Source organism: Haemaphysalis longicornis, unplaced genomic scaffold (genome assembly GCF_048455015.1).
Source record: "Haemaphysalis longicornis isolate Haplotype H1 unplaced genomic scaffold, Haemaphysalis longicornis Haplotype H1 scaffold_3, whole genome shotgun sequence".
In the NCBI taxonomy this organism is placed as follows: domain Eukaryota; kingdom Metazoa; phylum Arthropoda; class Arachnida; order Ixodida; family Ixodidae; genus Haemaphysalis; species Haemaphysalis longicornis.
In genome coordinates, this window is record NW_027526335.1 from 213962054 (window position 1) to 213986946 (window position 24893).

Sequence of the window (24893 nt, forward strand, 5' to 3'; positions counted from 1 at the left end):
GTTTTGCGCAATTATAGCAGTTTAGAGTTTTATTACTCGCATTTAATTCATTACACCACTAGCGCTCGTTGAAGCCCAGCGTCAGCGACGCGTACCAGGAAAGGGAGTCGAGGAGTTACGTAAATAGTCTGCTGCAAAGCGGGTGTAGGGTACCCTCCCCCCGCAGCTGTGCCGTTGGTGCTGTAGCCTGCGTGCGTGTGACTGGCTCTGCTCCCCACTCCCGATCTGTGGGCCGTCGCGTGCGGCCGCTGTGTTTGCTAACATGGCACGATAAAGCATTCGCCGCGCGGTATCAGCATTCACGTATGGCCCGTGTCGAAAAAGTGACAGACGCGATGGTTCCTCCCGGCGGCACGTTGAACATCGGCAGCATCTTGGTCCAAGTGAGTAGCGCGTGCCGCTACGATCGCCGCGTAAACTGCCCGGCGATCCACCGGCGTTTTGTGCTATTCCACAAGCGTGTCTCGTTAGCCGTATCGTACACAGCAATCGCCGAACGTGTAGCACTGCTGCGGCGTGTCGGCGGTTCAAACATGCACCGGCGCTAGCTTGAACGGGGCGTCAAACGCCTCCTTGCGCACATGCGCTTACCGTTGCGTAGGCGAAAGCTGCGCCGCGAGGAAAGTGTTTGTGCCGAGACGGAAAACGACACCATGCTTCGCTAATGACTGTGTGTCTTTCCGCATCGCTGGAAGGCCGCTCTCGGGGCCTTCGAAGAGGCACCAGCCTCTGTTCGGAGTGGGGCTACACTGCACTGCACGCGGCGTCTGCTGTTGTGCCGCCCGACCCAGTGGCAAAAGCGACCTGTCCAAAGCGAACGACGCGTATGCAAGCGGTGCACGCAGCTGTTCTGTGCGCGCATGCTGTGTCCGCCGCGTGTTTTTGCTGCGGTGCATGATACTAAATTCTGCCGACGGGCACAAGCTTAGCCGTTTGCAGCGCGCTCGCAATCGAGGTGCTTGACACAGCTGGAAGTCCCTCTCCGTCTCGAGTATCGCTGTTTGTTATCTGGCTGCGGCTCCCCAAAAAGAAATCCAAGCCCACGCGTTCGCACGGTTGATAGCGTTGTCTGGCATCACTAGAGTTCGGTTGCGCCGACGTCCGACGCGGGGCTAACCGCGTTTGCGGTGGGAGCAGCCCGCCGAGGGGCCAACGATTACAGACCGTTAGTTTCCGTCGTCAATCGAAGGACGTGCAGGATCGAACTGGCGGCCGTGGCCGAATCAGCTCAAGGCACCCGTAAAACTTGAAAGAGCGGGATCGAGGTTGCGCTGCTTTGTCGTGTGCGCACATTCGTTCGTGCGACGGAAATGCAACACATTTTGTGTTTACGGATTTTAAATTAAGGTGTTTTCGTTTATTACAGAGCGGGAGACTTGTCTGACGTCTTCGTCGTTTGTAGTTCGGGTTCCACTTCAATGAACACAGAAATATCAGTCCCGTTGTCGATATTATTGAAGACACAAACAAGCTTTGACAAAGAAAACGTGCACTAAAAAACAGGGAACAGCATGAAAGGGAAGTGTGACAAATTGCACGTTATGGCCAAGTTGTGGGGCATTTTCATCGTACGCTTGAAAACTGCATAAACCACACCCACAAGGCCTTCACAGTACGCTGGCGTGAGGGTGTGTAGTTATTAACCCACAAACAATATTGGGTGAGTCCCTGCAGAAATCCGTCCATAACGCTTGACACGATGTGCTCCATCAACTGAGGCCATGTGGGGTATTTAGTAAAGGGCCCTGGGTCCCCAAGGCAAGCTGTCGCGGGGCACCTCAGCAAAAAGGAATGGATCACAGCGACAGGGGGCGAAGTACGAAGAAGAAACTTTAAGGTAACGGTAAAGTTTATTTGCCCATTTATTTCACGGCAACGGCGGAAGAAAAAAAGCTGCCAAAGCATCCCGACAGGCCCACCAGCTCCTTGGGTCAGTCGGCAATTAAACAGGACACCTAGTTGCAGGCAACAGCAACATAGTGAAAAAACTGCGCAATAACACACACTTAAAAAAAAAAAAAGAAACAAACGACACTTTTTCTGAAGTGTGTGTTATCGCGCAGTTTTTTCACTATGAACCACTACCAAGTCGCTCGGTTTGTTGTTCTTCTAGACTGCAGCAACCTTGGTACACACACATACGAAAGGAAGAGATTGCACAACAACGCATACAATTTCGCGCATGACAAATTGATTACAGTTCCAGTTCATCAACTGCCTATCGAAAAGAGAAAAAGATAGAGTGAAAAAAAAAAAACTAAAGTATGCAAGTACATGTGGACAAATAAATGTTCCAGTACGTTAACCCTGAATGTCCTGTCAGTGCCAGTAGTACAAATGTTCTGGCACCCTATCGGCCTTTGTACCGATATGCCGCTGACCTAGTCGTGCTGCGATGCCACCGGATCCTCACGGCTGTCGGTTGTCCAGGGTCGCTTGTGGTCCAATCCTTGCAAGCTGCTGGTGGGGCCAGTGATGCAGTGCCTTGCAGATGCCACAGCGCTGCCTTGTCACGTTGCCTTCAACACCTGCAGCTGCTCCTTCCGACCTGCTCCTCGTTTTCTTCCTCCTTTTGCAACTCGCTTCCCCTGCCTCACCTCTTCTTCCTCCTAATCCAGCTCCTCAAAATTCCTTGCTCTTTCCCTTCGTCAAATTCTCTCTATAATTTCCACCGTGATTGCTGACACAAGCATATGTTCCTGGAAGAATCCTTCCGCAATATACGACGTTTCCCACCTGGAAGTGGTACCAATTCTTTTTTCCGTCGTGTGACCGCAGTTACATCTTAGCAACACTTCTAAAGCGTGCCCACGCCCAACCCCCTCCCGCGTGAAAATCGAAGGCTGTCAAGGGAAGCTCAGGCCACTTACCAAACTTAGCAGGATTCCACATAAGCGATTCACTGCAGTGGAATTCCTGACCTTGATTAGGAATTACAGCGCAAGCTTTGTGCCTGCAGCATATTTGACTTTGCCAGGAGGGTCTCATTTCGGGTCGCAGTTGCATTTTGCAAATGTAAATAGTTAAGGTAGTGATGAATTTTTGGGGTAGAAATGACCAGCATCGTTCAGCCTAGGGAATGTTGGGCAGCATGATGTTTTACCTGAAATCAGGGGACCCGACTAGTGTGGCCTTATAGGGCATCCTCCGAACTCTTCAGCCACTCGGGCCCTCTTTTTGCAGGAGCACAGTTTAGTCTGACTATATTGGCAACGTGGAAGCTGTAGAGAGGATGGCGTGCTCTCAAGCATGCATGCTTGGTCCTCTCACCCAACCCCTCGTACAGTGTGTAGTTATCGCCTGTTTCATGGGTGCTTTACTCTTTTCCAGTCTATTCTGCACAGTCATCTGTGCTTAGTGTGTGTAAGCACATGCTACATTGCCGGTGTGTTGCGGCATAGTAGATGGTTAGGTAAGCACCTGCTTGTCTTTCTTTCGTCCTCTGTTACTGTGCGCTTTTCACATTCCCGTTTGTCGGTGTGGGGGTGGATATTCCAACCGCTCACATATCCCGCTGGCCTGCCCTGGTTGACTCTCGCCTCCTCTGTCGAGAAAAGAGGAACATCTACCCCCAAGAATGCTCTAGGGAGGAGTTTAACGCTTGACGCAGACGATTTGTAATCGCATGGTATGAACCACTCTTGCTTTTCTGTGCACTTCCCATGAGTACTCGTTTATTGGAGGGGGGAAAAAATGGACAGGAGAGGGTATTTTTGCTGTCACACCCTGTTTTTCACGAGCCTCCAAGAAGAAAAAAAAAGGCCACAGAAATCTTCTCGAGCAAAGGGAAGAGGGTAGAATCACCCGCTACAGGCTGTGTGCCTCAACATTATCAAGGTGCAGTTAGTGAATGGGCTCATTGACAGGCTTTCACCCCACTTCTGCCCCCTTGTTCAACACCTGTACGCTCTTGAGCATGACACTTGAGAGAAGTGGCATGCAGCTTTCACAAAAACTAGCCTGTTTGTGTCGTGCACTATTTCTCTCTGAAGTGCATCCAGAGCACAGCTTAGGTGACTGGAAACATCTGGCTGTGAGTGAATGTGCCGTTATTTCCTTCACGGCACGCTACGTGTTGTGAGCACCTCCCAAAACTTGCGCAGACCAGAGGAGTGCGAGAAAAAAATGTGCCAATAGCTTGTGTGCAGGAAAATGGCGGAGAAAAGAAAAAAAATAGTGGTGAAAAGCATGTGACAGCAGGTGCTGGGCAGGACTGGGGAAGGCGGAGGTTTAGGTTTTGTTTCATGGAAGAATTCGGGAAGCCTGGAAGCGGTCAAGAGGTCTGCTTCTTGTTCGACCATTGCATTGTTGTAAACCTTGATCCGACGATGAGTGGGTACAGAGAGTTTCAAAATCAGAGCGAACGAGGTAAGCCTTCCATTGTGTCCTCTGCAAAGCTGGTTTTTGGTTCGGGGCCCTGTGGCACGAAGGCATCAGGCCCTTTGTGTACTGGTGCAAGCCTTTTCAGTTTTGTGATAACTGACAGCACTCCTTTCTCTCTTCTATTCACTTGTGCTCATTGAGATTCCACAGAGAAGTGCTTTCCCTGTTTCAGGCATTACTACTATCATGTTGGTTGTTCTCCGGCGATAGCTCATTCCTTGTTCCACCAGGTGGCAGTGCAGTTGAACACGAAAGAAAAGCACAGCTCGGGGAGTGAGGAAGAAGGCGTTTCTCCTCGTCGGTTTTGTGCGGTCCGTTTTTCTTCTTCAAATGTTCCTAGAACTAAGAGCAGCTGACCTGCTCGACACACTAACCTGGCTGGGGGGGATGGCCATTGGCTGCGCAAAAAAAGAACCCCTGCTCTCGCATAAACTGCTGCGTAAAGGTGGTTGCCATGCCGGGGCCAGCCAATGAGAGTAGTCGGTGCAGCTGGATGGTAACGGGTCCCTCCATCACAGTTTACAGCACCGTCATGCCGTCCTATTTAAATTTCATTTTGATTGAAAAATCCAACCAATAAAAGCGTAAACAATTCCTGTGGGCAATTGAGTCTGCTTTCTGTGCACGCACATCATAACTTCCCCTGGCGCTGCGGGAAGCCACAAGGTGTGCACGCTCATTTTGCATTTTATTTCTCCTCCCGGTGCTGTTCCTTTGCCAGCTGTGTTCCATGTGTTGTTGGCGTTCAGCAGTGGCTGCGTCACGTGCCTCTTGTCCCTGGCTTCGACTTCCATCCCTTCCACATTGTTTTTTTACTTGTTACGTGACGGCATGTGGCCATCACATAATGTCAATTCCAGCCATTCAATGTGCAGGGGTTTTTTTTGCCTTGTGGGAAATTTCTGCATTAGAACTCTCTTGAGTGAAGTATATTTCTTCAAATTTTCACACCTGCTTAAAGGAGCCATGAAGAGAAAATACAACTTCGTTTAATTTGAAAGAACTAGGATTCAGTATCTCACTCAGCTCCATTACAGGCACAAAAGGTGTTTTTTTAACGAAAAAAAAGCAAGAAGTATTTAAAAACTTTCAAATTTTGCGCCACAGTGACGTGTTATGAGCAAGAATGACGTCATACGGGCCAACAATAAAACATAATTTTCAGTGCGTTAACTGCACGTTAGCACTCAAGTGATGCGGTCAAATGAAACTAGAGGCCCCATTACAGACGTCCAGTCATGTGTCGTCGCGACAGGTCGGTTAGGCGGCCGCCAATCACACAAACAAGGTTCCGTGACGTCATAGAAAAGTTGCGGGAAATTGGCTAGGGGGTCGCGACTGCTTCACACGTTTTCTTTAATATCTCCGTTATTTGTTCGAAGATTGCGATGATATTGGTATCATTTTTATCGGGAATAAGCAGTCTTTTTAATAAACCCAACTTGTATTTTGTCTTCATGGCTCCTTTAATACCTGCTTAATACACATTTAAATACACACACAAAAAAATAAGTTGTTTCAGCTAAAAGATATAAAAACTAAAACAAGCCTCATAATGCATGTGCCGATTCACTGATGCGTTCTATTAATTATGCAACCAGAAAGCACGCTATGTTTTTGGATTTCTTTGCAAGTTCCTCTCCTGGGAATTTTAATTTTTTAAATAATTTTAAAGCAGTGCAGGCCACAATAACAAGGTTTACACAATTTGGCTCTCGACAGCTGGTTTGTGTTTCTTTTCTACTTGTGCGTAGGCATAACTGAAGCCTTGTTGTCTGGAAGTGAAGACAACGATGCCTGTAAATGTTTTTAGACTGGCTAACATTCCTGCTTTACATTCTAAGGAACCCATATACGGCGCGTATATGGGTTCCTTTTGTATGCTGCGTGGGCAGTGTTGAGCCACTTTGATAGCTTTGAAATGTACTGCAAACGTAGTGCCGGTATTTGTTTTCTTGGGTTGGCCAGCAAAGGCAGCCCACAAGTTTAAAATCAACCAGTTGGTTGGAAACAGCTCGAGGGCTATTTCTGGGCCTGGGAAGCGTAATTAATAGAGTACAACCCTGGCGCAAGCTCTTTTCCGAGCAGTCGAGCAGCATCAAAGGGATGCCACTCAAAGGCTGTAGTCGCAGAGTGCCATCGTGCGCAGCAGAGTGGATGCTATACCAGCTGACGCTGGCGTGCCCTCCCCCTCGGTTGCGCAGGTGGACTGGACGGAGCCGTGGCTGATGGGCCTCATCACGTTCCACATCGTCACCCTGAGCCTGACACTGCTCACCAGGGACCGAGGCAATGTCCAGGCGGGGCTCTTCGTCGTGGCCCGTGAGTGGCACTTCCTCCACCCCTCCCGCAGAGCAGAGGGCCATCCACCCGTGTCTGTGATAATTGACCAGATTTAGGGGAAATCCCTGAGGTGGAGTAAGTTTCTATGAAGTAAAGTTCGACATCCACCTGAATGCAGCCATACGGCTACAAAGGAAAGCTATACAGCTTTCACAGAAACTTCGCAGTTGAAGAAGAATTCGTCCTGGTCCAAGACGAATATGATGCGTAGCTACGACTACCAGGAAGGAACAGTTTGAAGAAACCAACTTGGGGAGGAGGGGGGGTAAAGCAAAGAGCAAAGTGAGAGGGTGTCACAGGAGAAACACAATTGTCAACAGTAGCAGCACTGTGTAGTACTGTCTGCCGCATTTTTTGGTTTGGCCTGATAAACGACACCTGGCCTCAGATTTCATGGCATGGCTGCGAGAAAAACTTGATGAGGCATTGCCTATTCTAGTAGGTCCTGAAATTTGTGGGCTGATTAGACTTTCTGCCAGGTTCTGTGAGCCCCGCACGGGGCACCTTGAGCAATCTTGGTGACGGTATTGGCGACACCGTGTACCCCGAGCCCCCACACTTGCGCTGTTACCAACCATGGCAATCAGTCGAAAGGCGGAGGGGCAGAAGCCTCTAACAGTGGCCGTCGGAGCCTTGGTCAAGCTCTGGCCGATAGGCTCCCTGTCCGTTTAGCGGGCGGGGAGCTCCGGTACCTCTCTAGTTATCAGGGTAAGGCTAGAGAAGAAAGCACCCCTGTTCCCTGCTCTATACTATCTCGCATGGTATTTTCTAAACCCTTTTCTAAACCTGATCGGGCCCCGAAGAGGACCCGCACCAAAGCCATCTTCAAGCCAGTTTCAAACTTTGTGTTCGCAAACCCGGAGAACTTCCCACGATTTTTGGTCATTCAATCAGTGGACAAACAAACACCAATCACCACCAAGTCCGTGTTCCTGATTGCAAAATTTATTGAAAGTGTTGTTGGAAAAAACTACGAGGCAAAAAAGCTAACCTCTGGTGACATGCTGATTGAAGTCAAGAGTAAATAACAGTCTTGTAACTGACTAAAGCAAACAATCATTGGAGATCTACCGATCACTGTGACACCCCACCGTACCCTCAATAGCTGCCAAGGAGTTATCTCGGAAGTTGAACTTCTCAATGAAAGTGATGCTGATATCCTCGGAAGGCCTGCGTGAGCAAAGTGTTACGGCAGTCAGACGTATCACAATGAGGCGCGACGAAAAAGAGTTAAGAACCAAACATATAATCCTGACATTTGACCGTAGCACCCTACCAGAGTCCGTAGAAGCAGGTTTCCTCCACTGCCAGACGAGACCATACATCCCGAACCCGTGACACTGCTTTGAGGGCATGGTATTAACAACTGTCAAGGCCAAGAAAGATATGCAAAATGCTCAGAGCATGATCACAAGACGGATGATTGCCGCACCACACAGTTCAAATGTTGTAACTGTGATGGGCTTCATGCCGCTTACTCTCGGTCCTGTCAGAAGTTTAAAGACGAGAGGGAAAAAATAAATCTCAAAGTAACTTAAAACATCTCATACCCAGGGGCCCGGAAAAGACACGCGATGCTTCCTTCAGGAAGCTATGCAGATGCTACTCGCCGGGGGGTGGGGCGGCGTCAGGTTTCGGTGGGAACCCAGTACAGCACCGCTGACCTGGTCCCGCCACCGCCCCCACCGTGCTGCCCTCGGCAGCCCACGCCATCACACTGCCTGCGGACTCCGCAGTCACAGTGGCGACAAACACACTCGGAGGTGGTGTCGCCACTCCTGTGCCTGTTCCAATGCCCCTCTGTGGCTCTGGGGGTACTGCGAACACTGACATGGGAGCAGCGGCTGCCGCTGTTTCATCTGCCCCACTGCAGCCTGCACATGGGCCAAGGCCACCAAGCGTCTCTCGGGGCGCCCGTGCGAAGGAACGTGACCCAATGGCAACTGCAAGGGCATCAGATGATGAAATGGGTGTAACGCCATCCTCACCGGCATCACAGATGTCCAAGGAGAGACGGCACTCCGTCGAGCGCCAAAAAAAGCCACTGCCCAGGGTAACAGCTCCTACACAGAACACATAATACGCACATAAAAGACCCCTTGAACAATGGAACTACTCTACTAGCAGCATCAATTTTCTTTGTGGACTTTTATGGCTCTTCACAACACTGTCCAATGGAACTGTAGGGGCCTAATGAGAAACCTCGATGACGTCTATAAAAGCCTGCAAAAACACCAGCCAAATATCATGTGCCTACAAGAAACACATTTAAAACCCACACAAACCAACTTCCTCACTCAATAATTCAGGAAAGACAGAGACAGCTGCACTCATTCGTTTGGTGGTGTTGCAATTGTCGTGCAAAAATCTGTTCCCTGTCAATCTCTTCAGCTACTTACTCCCCTCGAAACAGTGGCGGTCCGGGCAATCATTTTAATAGGTTAGTTACAGTCTGCTGCTTATACATTCCTCCTGACTACCACCTGTCAAGTTCAGAATTCAAATCCTTCATTGGCGAACTTCCGGAACCTCTGGGGGTCGGAACGCACAGATGCCCGAGGTCGCTTGCTGGAAAAGTTTCTTTTATCATCCGGAGCCTGCCTATTAAATAACAAACAGCCCACATAATACAGTACAACACACCACACATACTCGCACATAGATCTGGCTATAGGCTCTTCCATTCTTTTTCTGCTTGTTGAATGGGGAGTGGACACTAACCCATACGGAAGTGACCACTTCCCAGTCACCCTAAGATGTCCAGAATCTGGCCCCCACAGTTCAATTCCACATAAAAAATTCAGAGAATGTGATGCCGACTGGGGAAAGTTTAGGGAAAAATCAAAACTCCCCTACACTACCATCAGCCATTTAGGCATTGATGAATCTTGTAGCTTCCTCACGTCGCATATTCTTGAGTCTGCCGAAAGTGCCATTCCGCAGAGCTTGAGCGGTACTCGTAATCTTCAGGGGCTTTGGTGGAATGAAGAATGCAGACTTGCGCAAAAGGCCCAAAGTAAGGCATGGGGTGTCCTACGCAGATATCCAACGGCCGAAAACTTTATAGCCTACAAGCGATCAAAGGCACTGGGTAGGCGCACTCACCGGCAGGCCAAAAGAGATAGCTGGTGGTCTTTTTTAACTTCAATAAATTCGTATGCAGATGTGCGGAAAGTGTAGAATAGAATTCGAAAGTTCAAAGGACAGAAAACGCACAACATGCCTTTGGTGTGTGCTACTGGTGACACGCTTTTAGACCAAGCAAATGCACTTGCACAACATTTTGAATACATATCGAGCTCTGCCCATTACACAAATACATTAATCCAGTACATGAAATCTGTGGAACGCAAGCCGATTCGGGATAACAGACAATCAGAAGAGCGGTACAACTCTGAACTCGCTATGCAGGAGCTGATGTTTGCTCTCGGCACATGTAGGGCTTCTTCACCTGGCCAACTTGAATCACGTACACCATGATCCAGAATCTTCACCCAGACACCCTTGAAACACTCCTTCGTCTTTGCAACAAAATATGGCTAGCAGGACGCTTCCCTACCTCTTGGAGAGAGGCAATTGTAGTGGCTATACTGAAGGAAGGGGAAGATGCCTCGCTCCCAACAAGCTACCGGCCAATGGACCTCTCCTGGGGTACGTCATGCGGAGGCCGTGACGTCACGGAAAGCGCACGTGCTGGGTGTGGCCGGGAGGGTGGTTGGCAAAACATTCCGACCGGCGCGCGGGGCGTATGCAGTGAGGCTGCATTAGATGCACGCAAAAGTGGAGTTTTTGTTTGTGTGTTGGCTTTTCTGATGTCGGTGGGCTGCTTTGCTCTCGGCTACGCAAATCTTGCGAGCAGAATCAGCGGCACCAGACTTTTCGGAGTCACCAAAGAGGTAAATTCGGCGTGTATTGTAGATGCACGCAATGTGCCGAAGAGGCTGGCAGCCAAAGCAGCGACATGGTCTGCTCTTACTCATAGCAAGATTTCCCATTCTCGAACTTCTGCTGTTCTCCAAAGCGCAGTCATACCGTCTACATTGGCAGTCCGCGCTGATTCGTGCCATGAAATGATGCTGTTTACCAACCATCTGCTATCATGCAGCACCAGCAGAAATTTGGTCAAGTGAAATAGTGCCGGGGGGGGGGCAGAGGTAAATTTTCTTGCTGTGAAATATTGTCATGTTTTGAGGAGGTAGAGTAGTGTATTAAAAACACAATGAATGCCTAACCTTCTTAGGCGACGCGAAATAAATGTTTCCACGAGGGATCCGCGATAGCCACCTGCCGCCAGATCAATGACGACAAGTTTGGTCTTATGGGGGGGATCTGTTCAAGACGACCGAAATTCATTGCTTGTAAGTGCAATAAATTTTTACCTTGATCAATTATATTCTGCCTTGAGGATGCGGCAGAACAGAGATGCTTGCTGTGCTTACATGTAGCATCGTGCCTTCGGCGCGAGATGGGCCGCTCACGCGACTCGAAGAAACTCGAAAAATGTGTTAGCCCTAAGCGAACAAACTCAGTGAATGTATTCTTTTGTTGCGGCCTCCTGACGCTAGCGTATGCAACGGGCGTACAAGGACACTAACTTTAACTATCATGAAATGTTGACTACCGAAAATTATTTCAGTGTGCTGTCGCAAGCTATACGCACTAACCATATGTGGCTGGTATGTTACTCTCACAATGACAATGAACCATTTCGCGATTTCACTGGGGAAAAAGGTAACAACACAATCGGTCAATCACATAGAGAATGACACCACCGCTATATTTTTATCGGAATAATTTTTGGCTTTTGCTCTTCATATTTTTGTTTCGTTGCTGCTTATTTTACTTTTTAATTCTTTCATGCTTTACCTTTCCTTTTCCCCTCGACATGAAACCGTGAGTACGCCACTGTCTCCGGGCGACGCAAAGGGGAGCATATACGCTGCCTGAGGCACCGCGCTTAGCTTAAAGGAGCCATGAACACAATATACAAGTTGGGTTTATTAGAAAGACTGCTTAGTCTTGATAACAATGATACCAATATCATCGCAATCTTTGAACAAATAATGGAGATAATAAAGAAAACGTGTGAAGCAGTCGCGACCCCCTAGCCAATTTCCCGCAACTTTTCTATGACGTCACGGAACCTTGTTTGTGCGATTGGCGGCCGCTTAACTGACCTGTCGCGACGACACATGACTGGATGTCTGTAATGGCGCCTCTAGTTCCATTTGACTGCATCACTTGAATGCGGACGTGCAGTTAACGCACTGAAAATTATGTTTTATTGTTTGCCCATATGACGTCATTCTTGCTCATAACACGTCACTGTGGTGCAAAATTTGAAAGTTTTTAAATACTTCTTGCTTTTTTTTCGTTAAAAAAACATCTTTCGTGGCTGTAATAGAGCTGAGTGAGATACTGAATCCTAGTTCTTTCAAATTAAACAAAGTTGTATTTTCTCTTCATGGCTCCTTTAAGCGGACCTCGAAAGCAACAATGAATGAGCTTTCCTTGGTATGTGTCCGAACACAAAGAATCTTAAAAAAAAACATCCTTGGAATGCGTCACAACAGCACCAACCTTCAGAATGACTCGTTTAGTCTGTTCTGTCACGCACTGATTATCCGAAAGCGTCGCCCTTCAGTTGACCTTACAGTAAACGAAAGTGTTGCGGAGGTTGTAGATGCGGAAAGCTACATGGAGGTGCGACGGCCACAGCTAGGATAGCTAGAAGAACTGCGAGTTGGGCTTGTTGGTATAGGTTCATAATGGGAAACAGCGCAAAAACAAAACTTGGACAAGAAAGACAAACGGGACGAAGCGCTATGTTACGCGCTTCGTCCCGTTTGTCTTTCTTGTCCAAGTTTTGTTTTTGCGCTGTTTCCCATTAGGATAGCTAGACCCCCACCTGCAATGTAGGCGGCCAGTGGCGGCCCGAACCAACAGCACATCGTTCCTTTCGGGCGCTGCGCGGCCAGGCCGGGCCGTCGGCGCAGGTGCGTTCTGCCAACCGCCACCGCACTTCGCGGCCGCCAGCAGGCGCCACACGTCGCGCACGTGCGCTTTGTGACGTCACGGTGTTTACATACAGGGAGAGGTCCATTGCCCTCACCAGTTGTCTAAGTAAGGTATTTGAGAAAATGATAAACAAAAGACTGACGTATTTCCTTGAGTATAATGGCATCCTTGATAACTGCCAGGCAGGATTTCGTTCAGGTAGATGCACAACAGACCAGCTGGTAGCGTTTGAGTCATAAGTCAAAGATGCCTTCATACATAAACAATATTGTCTCTCTGTATTTTTTGATCTAGAGAAGGCATACGACACTACTTGGCACTACAGCATTCTTCGTGACCTCAAATCTATTAGTATATCAGGAAATATGCTTAACACAATAGAAGGCTACTTGTCAGAACAGACATTTCGTGTGAGGGTTGGGACGGCACTCTCCAGAGTGTCTGTACAAGAAAATGGTGTTCCTCAGGGTGGAGTACTGAGCTTTATTCTATTTATTATCAAAATGAACACACTCAGAAAGTCATTGCCACCTTCAATATCATGCTCCATGTACGTTGACGATGTACAGATTAGTTACAAGTCGTGCAACCTCTCAATGTGTGAAAGTTAGATTCAACTATGTATAAAGGAACTCTAAATGGACAGAAGAGAATGGCTTTAAATTAAACCCACAGAAAATTACCTGTATCCTGTTCTCTAAACGTCGTGGGCTCTGCCTTGAACCTGACCTTACTTTAAATGGACTACCGTTAGCTGTCACAAAAGAACACAAGTTTCTGGGCTTTGTCCTTGACAAGACTGACGTTTATATCACATATAAAGAAAACTAAACTAAATTGCTTAAAAACATTAAACATACTGAAAGTCCTGGCTCATCAGCCTTATGGTGCAGATAAGCAGTGCCTCTTGCATCTTTTTACCACCTTGGTTGGGTCCCGCATGGACTATGGAAGTGTGGTATACGGCTCAGCCAGCAAAACTGCTTTAAAAATGGTACAGAATTCCCCTTCATCCCTCTTTATTTTTAGGAGACGAACCAGTGGTCACGAACAAACTTGTTTTATCATATCTCGCTGAAGCCGATTTTTTAAGTCTCATCTTGTACCACATGTAACTTTCGGATCTCTCAGCATTAAGAGAGCTACCGAGGGTTATGCACCCATCGTGGTCACCTTTATCCACCATTATGACCATCATCAAATTTTTATTATCACGGCCCCTTACACCCATATAGCGTATTTACTCGCATAATGAACCCACTCACGTAATGAACCCTCCCTCCCACTTGTCTTCCTGAGAATTCACTTTTTGTCACTTTGAATAAAAATGCTGCGGGAATATGTTTTTATCTCAGCATGGTTGCTGATCCCTTAGACCATCATAGTAACTTGATATCACGCTACAGTATGCACAGAAATGCTAAAAACGCATTCCAACGAAAAGAAATCTCAGCAGTAGCAAGAGACGTGAGCACGAATGCCGTGGCTAAGAATTTAAAAATTGTGCGCTTGCGGAGCGCCACCTTCTGAACGCAGAACGAACCTTTTTGCGCCGTAAAAACGTTCCTGCGTGCGAACAAAGCACAAGACGTACTCCGCACTCCTTCTCTGCTCTTTGTTGCTATGGCTGGTTTTGGTGGTGGGCGAACAAAGCACTAAGTGTACTCCGCACTCCTCTGCTCTTGAGGTTCCACGACTTCGCCATTACGCTCGTGTTTTTGTTGTTCAGCTGTGTTCCGACCTTTTTTTGTGCTCCTAGTGCGCGCCGTATGATGGGCCAGTACATGATCTACACAGCCGGATTTAAACTGAAGGTGGTGGAGCGTGCGTTGATGCACATGGAAACCGCGTGGCTGGGGGGCACTTCGTGTACGCTACGGGCGAAAACGAGGTTTTTGGGCGGGGAACAGGGATCGCCGTGTGTTTCGTGGGTCCAAAGAAGGGAAGTTTCGCGGCGTAGAAAAAGAAGTTTTGGAGTGCCTTGATAGCATGCAAGACGGGGTGCTGTGGGCCGACAATAAATGGGAGGTGGCAAGCGACTTTACTAAGAAGGATAGCTCCATGGCGAGTAGGGACCCACTAGCATGTTGCGAATAAAAAAGAAATTTGATTACATAATTACCTACTTGTTTTTACGAAAATGGCAAGGCTCTGACAGTGCTTCTCTTAGCAACTTCATTGTATGAAATTTCAACCTTTAAAACTGTTGCAATTTTTTCCCGCATAACGAACCCTCCCCCCAAATTCATGCCGAATTATCTGGAAAAAAGGTGGGTTCATTACGCGAGTGAATACGATATTAAGCTCTTTTAGTAATAGGATCGTACTTGTACCATACACATCTTAGACACTAAAATGACACCGAAGGACCACTAAATATGACCTTGGCACTCTTTGGCCTTGGCTGCCCTGGCGCCACAAGCACCCACATGCTCCAGGTTCTGTGGGCGTTGGATTTAAGCCTGGCAGGTTGTCCCGCTGTTGTCACTCATCAGTTCTTGCTCGGCAGCTGGGAGCATGCGAAAGAGTGAGGTGCCATCAACACTGGCTACCAGTGCAAGCAGCAATGGTAAGGGTATGGAGGTGCAGGAATCATTGACATTTTATCGCCGCATCAGCCCAGGCTATATTAGCTGGGTGGGCCAAGTCACCTGTTGACATCGTTGGGTGCCTGCTTACTGGGCAACGTGGCCAGGACTCTACGTTGCTTGGGCCAAGCTAGCCAGGTGGCCGGTGCTCCTGTTCTCCTAAACTGGCACGCTGCTTTTGGCGAGGGCATGTGGCAGAATAGCAGGCAGCGTGTGGCCTGTACAGGAGGAGCCTTTTCCTGTCGTTTTCCTCGTGCTCTGTAGTTAAAAAGCGCAGGGGGAGTGCCCAGCAGTGGGGGAGGGGAAATGCCCTCCTGGGGCTTGATTGCTCGGGGCCAACTTGGAACGCCTTTCTCTCGCAATGGGTCAGTGTGTGCATGGTATTTGGGCTTTATGAAGGCAACATTAATGGAGGTAGGAGGGGCTTGGGTTGGGGAAGAGGAAAAGTGGCTCTGCTTGCACGGGGCCGTGTGCCTCTGTTGGCTGGTGGGTGCCGTAATGAAGTGGGATCTTGGGGTCATTAGCCCACGTTCAAGGTTAGGAGAGAGATGGAGGAAACTCCAGGCTGCATGCAGAGAGTGCAGTTGCATGGAGAGAATGGCCTGGCTGCCACAGCTCGTGTCCCATTTACGTGTGTCGCAGTGCTGCTGGTGTACTTCTCGGAGGCCCTGAACGAGCTGGCGGCGCAACACTGGCAAGCCTTCTCCAGCCAGCAGTACTTTGACAGCCAGGGCATGTTCATCTCCCTCGTCTTCTCCGCACCTCTGCTCCTCAACTGCATCATCATGGTGGTGAGGAGGGCTGCCTGTTTGTACATCACTACGCGCACTGCAGCATCAATGTGCCACTTCTTTCAGTGGAGGAGGAGCCCAAAGACTTTTCTGGAGCAAGCGTCTGAATGCTGCAAATCGCGTGATTTTGCGGCACCTTCAGTGAATTTGCTATGACATTATCAGCAGCAGCGAGGCTTGGACGATGTGGCATTATCGCAATTCAGTTCTGAGAGGTGCAGCAGGGGTACTAGCGTCGAAGGTGATGGCCGGTTGAAGCTGGTGGCCAGTTATCCAAAGGTTTTGCTTTCTTGTTCCGGTTGGCTTGCACTTCTGTGCAGCCTTTTTGGGGCTTTGCAGTTGTCACGAATGTTGCTTATCTTATCTGGACAGGACTTGTTGCCTTCTCGTTGAGAGGAAGATTGGTGTTTCGCCTGAGGAGAGAAGCTTGCTTTGTGCAATGGCATGCGCAACTGAAAGGCTAGAAGTCGTTTTTCGTACCTGGAAAATGGCTTGAGGTAGAAATTGAAATTTTACTGGTCATTTTGTCAATGCACACACAAAAAATTTTTATATTTCAAAATGCCATTGATTTATTTTTCTTTCGAGGTACAACCGTATCCCTAACATTTTTCGAAGTTTTATAAAAATTTCGTCATTGATGACAAATTTATTTTTCTCATTTCCACCCCTTGTTTTTCCCCAAAAACTATGTTACACAAAAGCCCATCCAGTATCTAGCTTTATTTTTGTATGCCTTGTGTATTTTTTATTGCAACAGTTCTTGCATAAAAAGGCGTCACTGGAACCCACAATAAAGGGCGCTTCTTCCACGGTGGGGAAAGAGTTAGGTAGTTGAATAAAGAATTACATGCGCCACAAAAATCATTGTGCAAAGTAACTTCTTCATCCCTTTGAATAAAAAAATTTTGATCTCTGTCATAGTTTGGAGTCATCCTTTGCCTTAAAGGTAGGAAGAGATAACTTTTCACGGCCACACTATGAGTAAAGTTCGAGGAGTCAACCAAATTACTCAGGCAGCACTTATCGCCACTTTTTTTGCTTCCACACACAAAAAAAAGTCGTGGCTAAATTCGAGGTTGTTTCCCCCTTCTAAAGATTGGAAGGTGGTGAGTAGATTGTGTTGTAGCAGTGGGAAAGGCTTTCACGAGAAACCACCGGATGTCCATCGGCCGTCCACTGTACGTCCGTCCCGTCCCGGCTCTAGCATAGGACATTTGTTTCAGGGCTGGTGAACGTACCATGTACACCCGTGGGACATCCGACTTTACACTTCCGTGCCTCCAGTCGGTTGTCCAAAATTGGATGTATTGTGGATGTTCAGTAAAAATTTCCAGAATCGCACTCGTGTTCCATCAATGAATACTACACCGCACAAGAACAATGCACTACCGGGCAGAGGCATACATGAACACAGCGAACTTTGCTTTACACGTTTCGTTAGCTATTCTCATTTCTTTTATATCCTTCCCCAATGACATCATCGTTGGAGTCAGTGAGGTGCTTCAAAAAAGAAAAAAAAATTCGGCTTAATTTTAGAAATATGCAGTAATAGGCATTATTACTGCATATACTGCAATTACTGCAGTATTACTGCGATTGTAACTTGCAATATACAACTTACTGTGCTGATGTACAAAATCTTTTTAATCGAAAAGCCAAGTAGCTTTTTGTTTTTGCTTTTATGTCCAATTTAAGCCATCATTTAATGCTTCGTAGTGACTTTGTACGCCCACTGGTGGATGTCATTCAGACTTGTACAGGATTCATTTCTGGGCGTCCACTGTACGCCCGAAAATGCACATTCAAACCTGGATGTGCAGTGGACGTACAATGGCCGTCCAAAGTGGGCATTGGATGTTCGGTTGTATTTTGGCATACATCCCACGGCCACTGTGATTGCTCAGGTTTATTCAGCGCTTTATTTAATTCTAAGCAATCAGCGTGCTCAGTGAACAGGAGCTGTAGAAGCTATGGTTGGCCTAACCTGTCAGTTCAAGTGAAAAGGTCTTGCTGCTACCACTAGAGTACTGCCTGGTCTGACACAAACTAGGCCGGTGCCAATGTACCAGGAAGGCTCCCTGGGACACCACAAACAGCGCTTCTTCACCGCAACAAGACCTGGGCTCCCTGCTGTAGTACTAGTCGTTAATCCAAACTCAAAGGGGCACTGAAAATTGGCTCGAATATAAGAAAGGTCATTGACACGCATGTAGTCTGGTGATGGGACCACTGCGTGAGCTCGAACAAACTGGGAGTTCATCTTCAGTGTTTTAAAGGTTCGCCTCCGGTATTTGGCTGAACAGCTTCGGATCATCAGGGTTGTCCTGCAGGAAGCCTGACTGGGCTGACAGTGACCGAACGACCCTCGGCTCTGTGCTCTCCTTGTAGCCCGTGCGTAGCTGTGGCGTGCCATACCTCCATTTGAGCTTGACCCACCTGGCACTGGCCGTGGCAGTTGGCAAGGTGCTTGTAATGAGAAAAACAGCCAGCGTGAGAAAGATGGGGACGAGGAAGGCCACAAACACAACGCCGCTACTTACAGAAAAAATAAACATATATACATAAAACTCCCCACATGTCAAAACAGTTCAACTCAAGAAAGGATCAGTACGTTAGCCTGCACCTTGCCAAGCCGCACGTTCTGCAAGATAACAGACTTTGCTTTTGTGCAAGGTCACAGAAGGTTGGCTTACGCAAGTTTCACGATTTTTAGATATGTAAAAAGCCTCTGACACCTCCCTTCAATGCTGATTAGGGCGTTTTAGAGGTGTGCACGGGCTCGGGCTTGCCTGGAAGCCCGGGCCTGGCTCACGGGCCGGGTTCGGGCCACCCGACTTACTTTTCACCGGGGCCCGGGCCGGACTCGGGCTGAAATATAAATGCTTCGGATGGGCCAGGCCGTCCTGACGGCCCGGGCTGGCCCGGCACAGGGAAGCAATACTTGGGTTTTCTATGATATCACAGAAACTACATGTTGCTGACGCGGCAAAAGCACGGTTCAGGTTTCTTTCTACATTCCACGGGACTTATCGTTAGGCCCTGAGGCACAGGTGGGCGTATGGCAAGCCGGTAAGTGTGACAGATCTGAAACCGCATGTCTTGGGATGAACTGAGCAACACATGTGGTTGAGCGACACACCGCCTAGAGAAGTACAACGAAGGACAATTCAGCGTGACTAGTTTTCACCTCTAAGTTCGGGCAAAAAAAAAATTTTCAAGATGGAACACTTTGAACTGCAAACACTGCTAGAGAAACCTGCGTCTCCATCTGTTTTCTGTAGCAGTGCCGTATTCAGAGTTGCGTTTCCTTCTCTGATACAACAAAAGTGAAGCTGACAATGACTGAGGTGATATTCAGCTATGGTTTTGCTCTTTGTTTCGACGGGAAAACATCGTGGTGAGTGTAGCTGGTGGTAGGAGGTGGTGGCCTGTGCCCTCGGGTGTCTTGGCCGGCAGACGAAGACGAAAGGAAAAGTGCAACAGGGGAGTAGGGTGGTTTAAATGCGCCAACAGCCGCCTAAACAGTAACACTTGATATGATTGAAACTTTATAGATAAGCGATACGAGTCGGTATAGAACGTAGTGAAACGGCAACGATAAAATGTGCATAAATGCACGCGTGTACTTTGCATCTCGATAAAAGGAAGGGACCGAGTCCGGCAGCCCTATATACTCTTTGAGAAAAGGAAAGGTATACTGACGAAACAACAAAGCAAGTACAATGGTTCCATTTCTGGATAGCAGTCGCAAGAATTCAGGTTCAAATGCCCAAGGTGCCATTCTGTTTTTAATTGCTTGTTTTAATTCATTTATGGAACATTATGAAATTTTACATAAAATGCCGGGTGGTTTTGTTCCCGTTAGGTGAGCTCCAGCTCTTTTTTTTTTTTTTTACTTTTTCGGTGGTTTGGGCCATTTCGGTTTTGGCTACTTTTCTTGAATATTTTTCATTATTACCATGAATTTGTCCGTGGTGGGGGGGTTTTTAGTTGATCATTTTTTTAGGTTGGCGGTTTGGTCACCTTTATGTCGGTTTCAATTCTTTCGTATGTAGCTGAGCGAAGGACAGCTGCAATAGGGATATGTGCATGATTGTTATGTTTAATTGGGGCTGTTTGGCCCGTTTGATGTTGGTTTTGCCTGTTGTCATTCCCCTTACGATGCATTTTACCGGCTTTAGGTAGTCTTCGCTTCCAAACGTGCCCCAGTCAGGCGCGGGCCCCTACGGTATTTGGGTTGGAAACACGCAGCTGGGCCGGGCCGGCCTTCTTCGGTCGGGCCGGGCCTACTGCGATAAGCACCGGGCCCGGGCTGTGCCCAAATTTTCAACCTGTGCACAGCTCTAGTGCATTTGAACAACACAATTGTGTGAGACAAAGCCGGTGTACAGCCACATGTGTCGCAATGAGGGGCCAAGTTAGAAAGGGAAGAGCTCTGGATGGACAGATAGTGCTCGCGCAGTCGTTTGTTGACGCCTCGTCTTTCTTGCGCTGGTTGTTTTTTCATTATGCACGTGTACCAACTTGTCCGACTTGCCTTCTCGGTAAGGTGCTGTTTCTACTTCTGCCCGTGCAGGGCCAGTGGATGTGGACTTCTGGGACGCTCATGATCAGGCTCAAGCAGGCACAGCTGCGGCGCGAGATCCGTCGGCAGCGGTCGCAGGCCAAGGAGGCCAAGCAGGAGTAGGGGAGTGTGGTGCCTTGTGGACGGGACCCCCTCGCTGGTGGCACCACTGTGGCTTCGCTCTCTTCGTTTCAACGTCCCACGTGTGCCCCGTCGGAAGGCACAGTGTGGAGTTGCTTCGAGGTTGCCACGCACTCTGAACAGGGCCCGTGTGCAGTCAGCGCTGAGGTGCTCCAGCAACCCTGGTGTCTGGAACACCACTTGGTGGTGGTCGGTGCCCGTCGTCTGCGAAGGGGCCGACACGCCCACGATACGTGCCTCTTCCAAGGAGGCCCCGTTTTTGTTTTCTGCTGTTAGTCTGCTGTGGTGGGACTGCGTTCTTGCCGTCTGCTAGTCTGTTCCTCCCCACCTCTGGTCACTTCTGCTGCAGAAAGTGCCGGCTTGTTCTGCCCTGTTTGGTTCCTGCGTGGCATCAAGTATGTTTTGGAAGTACTGGTCGACCACTCTGGAGTGCAGAGCAGCCTTGGCAGCGGAATTGCAATGTCTTTTTGTGTGCATTTCTTGTTTGCCACCAGTGTTTTTTGGATGTTTTGAAAATCACCTGATATAAATGAAGGCTGCCATTCTTTTAAGCGCACCTTTTATTATTTGCACTTGGCCTAAGTGCAACGTGAGCACACTTTTTCATTTATTGTTGGTAATTTTCTCTCTGTTATAAAAAGGAACATAACAAATCACACGTAGCATCAGCAGGGTAAATTCCACATATGCTGGCCCACTGATGAGCATCTCGTGTTCAGGCTAGCAAAACATTGAATTAAAGGGACACTGAAGTGATTTGTAAGCATTGCGAGAGTACTAGCACAAATTGTAGTGTGGAGTCTCTAGGCCGTGTTTCGGCCACTCTCGCTGCGTTTGCACGACTTTATTCAGTAGAAAAATCGATTTGACAATGCTGTCCTCCTCTCTGCATCGTTCTTGCCAATTTCCTGTGACGTTCCGTATAATGTGAAAACAGCATGGCTTGGCTCGACTACACTACTGCACGGCTTGCCGACCCTCCAACAGAATCAGTCGGCCGGGCATTTAGTTGGCCGGCCACCGGCGGGTCGTCGCAACTCGGTCACTGGTTCGAAACTAAGCCATGACATGTTTGTACCTGGAACATTGTGCCTTTAGATTGTTAGTTTGTAGATTGTATCAAGCTCCAAGTCCAAGTCGCTCCCCACAAGTGCACGTGCGATGCTTCGCCTACTGGTACACTGGTATAAAAATCTAAGGCCAATTGGAGGCGGTACAAGAGTCAGCAAAGTCAATATAGGTACTAAGGGAATAAAATGAACCGGAACTTTTACCGTACAGCATAAAACTAGGGTGCAGGAAGCAGTTTCTGCCCTGGGTGAATTAGCACAGCAGTCAGCAGCACGACCACACATCTGCAAATGCTTTTCCGCCTAAAGACTGCACTTGCTAGACAGGAAATATTGTGGAAATTTGGGGGACTCTTACTGCACAAGCGCTGTTCAAGAAATAGTCATATAAGCTGCGTGGAATGCTAAAAATGGATAGAAATCTAAGCAGGCTATACATTAAGACTATAGTTTTGCACCCTTGCAGTGCTGGCTTATGGCAGAGTGGTGTGGAGCACTAGGTCTGTTGTCTTGCAATTCGCAAGTTCTAATTCCCGATATAGTGCATGTTTTCTTTTCTTTTCTTTTTTTTGAAGTTGGTTCATTTGTTTTTGGGAAATGTTTTTTATAGTGAATTCACCATTTTTGCACTGTAACGTTCACTGCTCCATGAGCGACTTCGCAGAACGCGTGCAGACTGACACTGGCGCGCTGGCGAGTTCTCGTTGGCATGGTGTTGCCATAAGCACCGACTGCTTGCGGGCACAGTCCTGAATCAGCCAACCCTTGGCCATGTGCGAACACACCTCTTGTGATACAGGCACGAGCCAGGCAAGCTCCGAATATGCGGGAAAAGCGCATGGCATTTGAGCGTCTGCGGTGACGCGGAGGGCGTTCATCTTCTGCGCATGCCTTGGCTAGTGATTGTTACGATTCTAAGCCGTGCTGGTAGGCTTATCTGATACATTTTGCAGCCAACAACATGGCAGAAGCACGGTATGCTGATTACTGAGATGTCGAGAATGCCCAGCCAACGGTGCTGTTGGATGCCAAGGATGTCGCTTCACAGAACCGAAACCGAAACTGGTTTGAATTCTAATCGTGGGCATTGTCCAATCACGTAGCACCTTCTATGGACGACACTGCTGTTAGTTGGTGCGGCCACCGCAGACTGCACATGTTAGCTTCTCTTCTTTCGGGCTTTATAAAATAAACACTGCCTTATCGACTAGTAAACGATGAAAAGTGTGTTTATTTGAGTCGTTCTACACGATAGAAGCAAAAAAAGGAGCTTGACAAACTCACTCCAGTGTCCCTTTAAGGCTTAGAACAGGTATTCCAGCTCTTGAATGGGACAGGGCAACATTAAAGACAGACAAATGGAATGGCCTGGTTGGTGTTTTGCTCATAGTTGCACATGTGTACTGTTGGCAACAGGGCAAAATACGAAGGAATATGACCTGGAACGCACAAATGGTGCCATTCCTCTTGATGCAGATCCACTTGCATAGCTAAAAAGGCAAGTAGGCAATGTAGGTTCATAGTTGACTAAAAACTCGCATCTCCTCCCTTGCGCTTGTGCTCGAGCCCCATTACTGTGTCAACCACAGACTTCAGATTGGTGTTTTCAAGTTTGTAGCTTCCTGTTTGTGTTTAGTCTATTCCCACCTGTAGACCTATGTTTTCCCCCATGACAGAGCCACAGTTCGTCCTCTGGAATCTCGTGCGGCGAACATCGCACCTTCCAACAGGATTTGCTAGACGAGTGTGCACTGAACCAAAGTCTGGTACGACGTGTGGTCAGGAAGCACCTTGAGTGGAAGATGAACGCCTCTTGCAGGCTTTTGGAGCAACCTTTTAATCTGTTTGCCAGAGGCGGCAAGAGAAGCATTCAAAACTGACCAGGTGGGAGTGATGTTCGTTCTGAAAGGGAGTTTCTGTCTGGCAGTGTGGCCTCCCGCAATGGTATGGTAGTGCCTGCACGAGATTTCAGGGTGTTTTTGTTCTGTTATGTGCCGATCATTCCAGCTTGCCCTCTGTTGGACGAAGTGGTTGTCCCACCCAGTGGGTTGTGCGTTCACTGCTTGCCAGTGCCTAGTGTGACAAGTAGGCTCGAGTTTCATTGAGCGGCAGGTAGCCTAGCAGTGGGGCTGTGTGCCAGTGCAGCCACTCAAAGTGAGGTGGTTGTGACTCGGCTTGGCATGATGGGAGCTGCAGACAGTATCCCCTTCAAGCTTAATTCTTGTTCTTCAGTGTGATGTGCAAATCGGGTAGATGGGTTGTTGCAGTCGAGGGCAAGAAATGGTTTAACTTAACAACACCTGTTGCTGAGCTAGTTTGTACTAGACGTGGACGAAGTAGAGAAGGTATGACAGATACAGGTATATGTCGTATCTTCTCTGTTTTGTCCACATCGAGTTTGTGCGACATTTTCTTCTTTCTTTAAGTACAATGTACCCTGCAGATGTTTTGCGTCTTGTATGGATTGGCTTTTGAATTCGTGTTATTGTATGGGGGAAAAAACCAGCTCTATTGTCGAGAACATCTTTTTTAGCTCCTTTTCATGTGTGTGCTGTTGCTGTGCTTTGGAAATGAGTGAGAATCGGTGTAGCAAGCCTTAGTTCATTTTAGCTGCAGATATGAGATAGCAGACTGGGCACAGTCCACTCCACTTGTTAGGACCCGAGTTTCCTCGAATAAGCCAGGCTAGCCAAACCTTATTGGGTAGTGTAGCTGTGTGCCAGTGGGCAGTGTAATGAACAGGAGCCTCCTAGCGGTCGTCCCCCTATATGTACTAGTGTGTTTGTCCCCGTGCCGTGTAGCGTACTGCCACCACCCTGGCCAGTCTTGTAGCTGTGATACTTTGTGTGTGCTGTCTCTCTCGTGTGAGGCGTTGCTGAAGCCGCAGCCTCTTTGTATAGTGGTGGCTTTGGCCAGAAATATATTTTCTTCTTTTTGCCACTCAGTCGTTCTCTCTCTTCTGCCTGGCCTAGTAGTGTCCTGCTTCTGTGTG

At 48.2% G+C, this 24893-nt stretch overlaps 1 protein-coding gene across 1 annotated transcript; it reads left to right on the forward strand.

The window, feature by feature from the left end:
• The first annotated feature begins 129 nt into the window (after window positions 1-129).
• Window positions 130-24841, forward strand: Tmem18 (transmembrane protein 18). Its single transcript, XM_077705058.1, has 4 exons — window positions 130-383; window positions 6588-6705; window positions 15975-16123; window positions 20703-24841. The coding sequence occupies exons 1-4, from the start codon at window positions 306-308 to the stop codon at window positions 20811-20813; spliced, it is 456 nt and encodes a 151-aa protein (XP_077561184.1). The 5' UTR covers window positions 130-305; the 3' UTR covers window positions 20814-24841.
• Window positions 24842-24893: the final 52 nt, after the last annotated feature.

What these genes read in the sequence shown, in the direction of transcription:
- Tmem18 (XM_077705058.1), top strand. Translation starts at nt 306, where the DNA reads ATGGCCCGTGTCGAAAAAGTGACAGACGCGATGGTTCCTCCCGGCGGC. An exon ending in TCGGCAGCATCTTGGTCCAA is followed by an intron (nt 384 to 6,587) that starts GTGAGTAGCGCG and finishes TCGGTTGCGCAG; the next exon opens with GTGGACTGGACGGAGCCGTG. An exon ending in GGGGCTCTTCGTCGTGGCCC is followed by an intron (nt 6,706 to 15,974) that starts GTGAGTGGCACT and finishes CGTGTGTCGCAG; the next exon opens with TGCTGCTGGTGTACTTCTCG.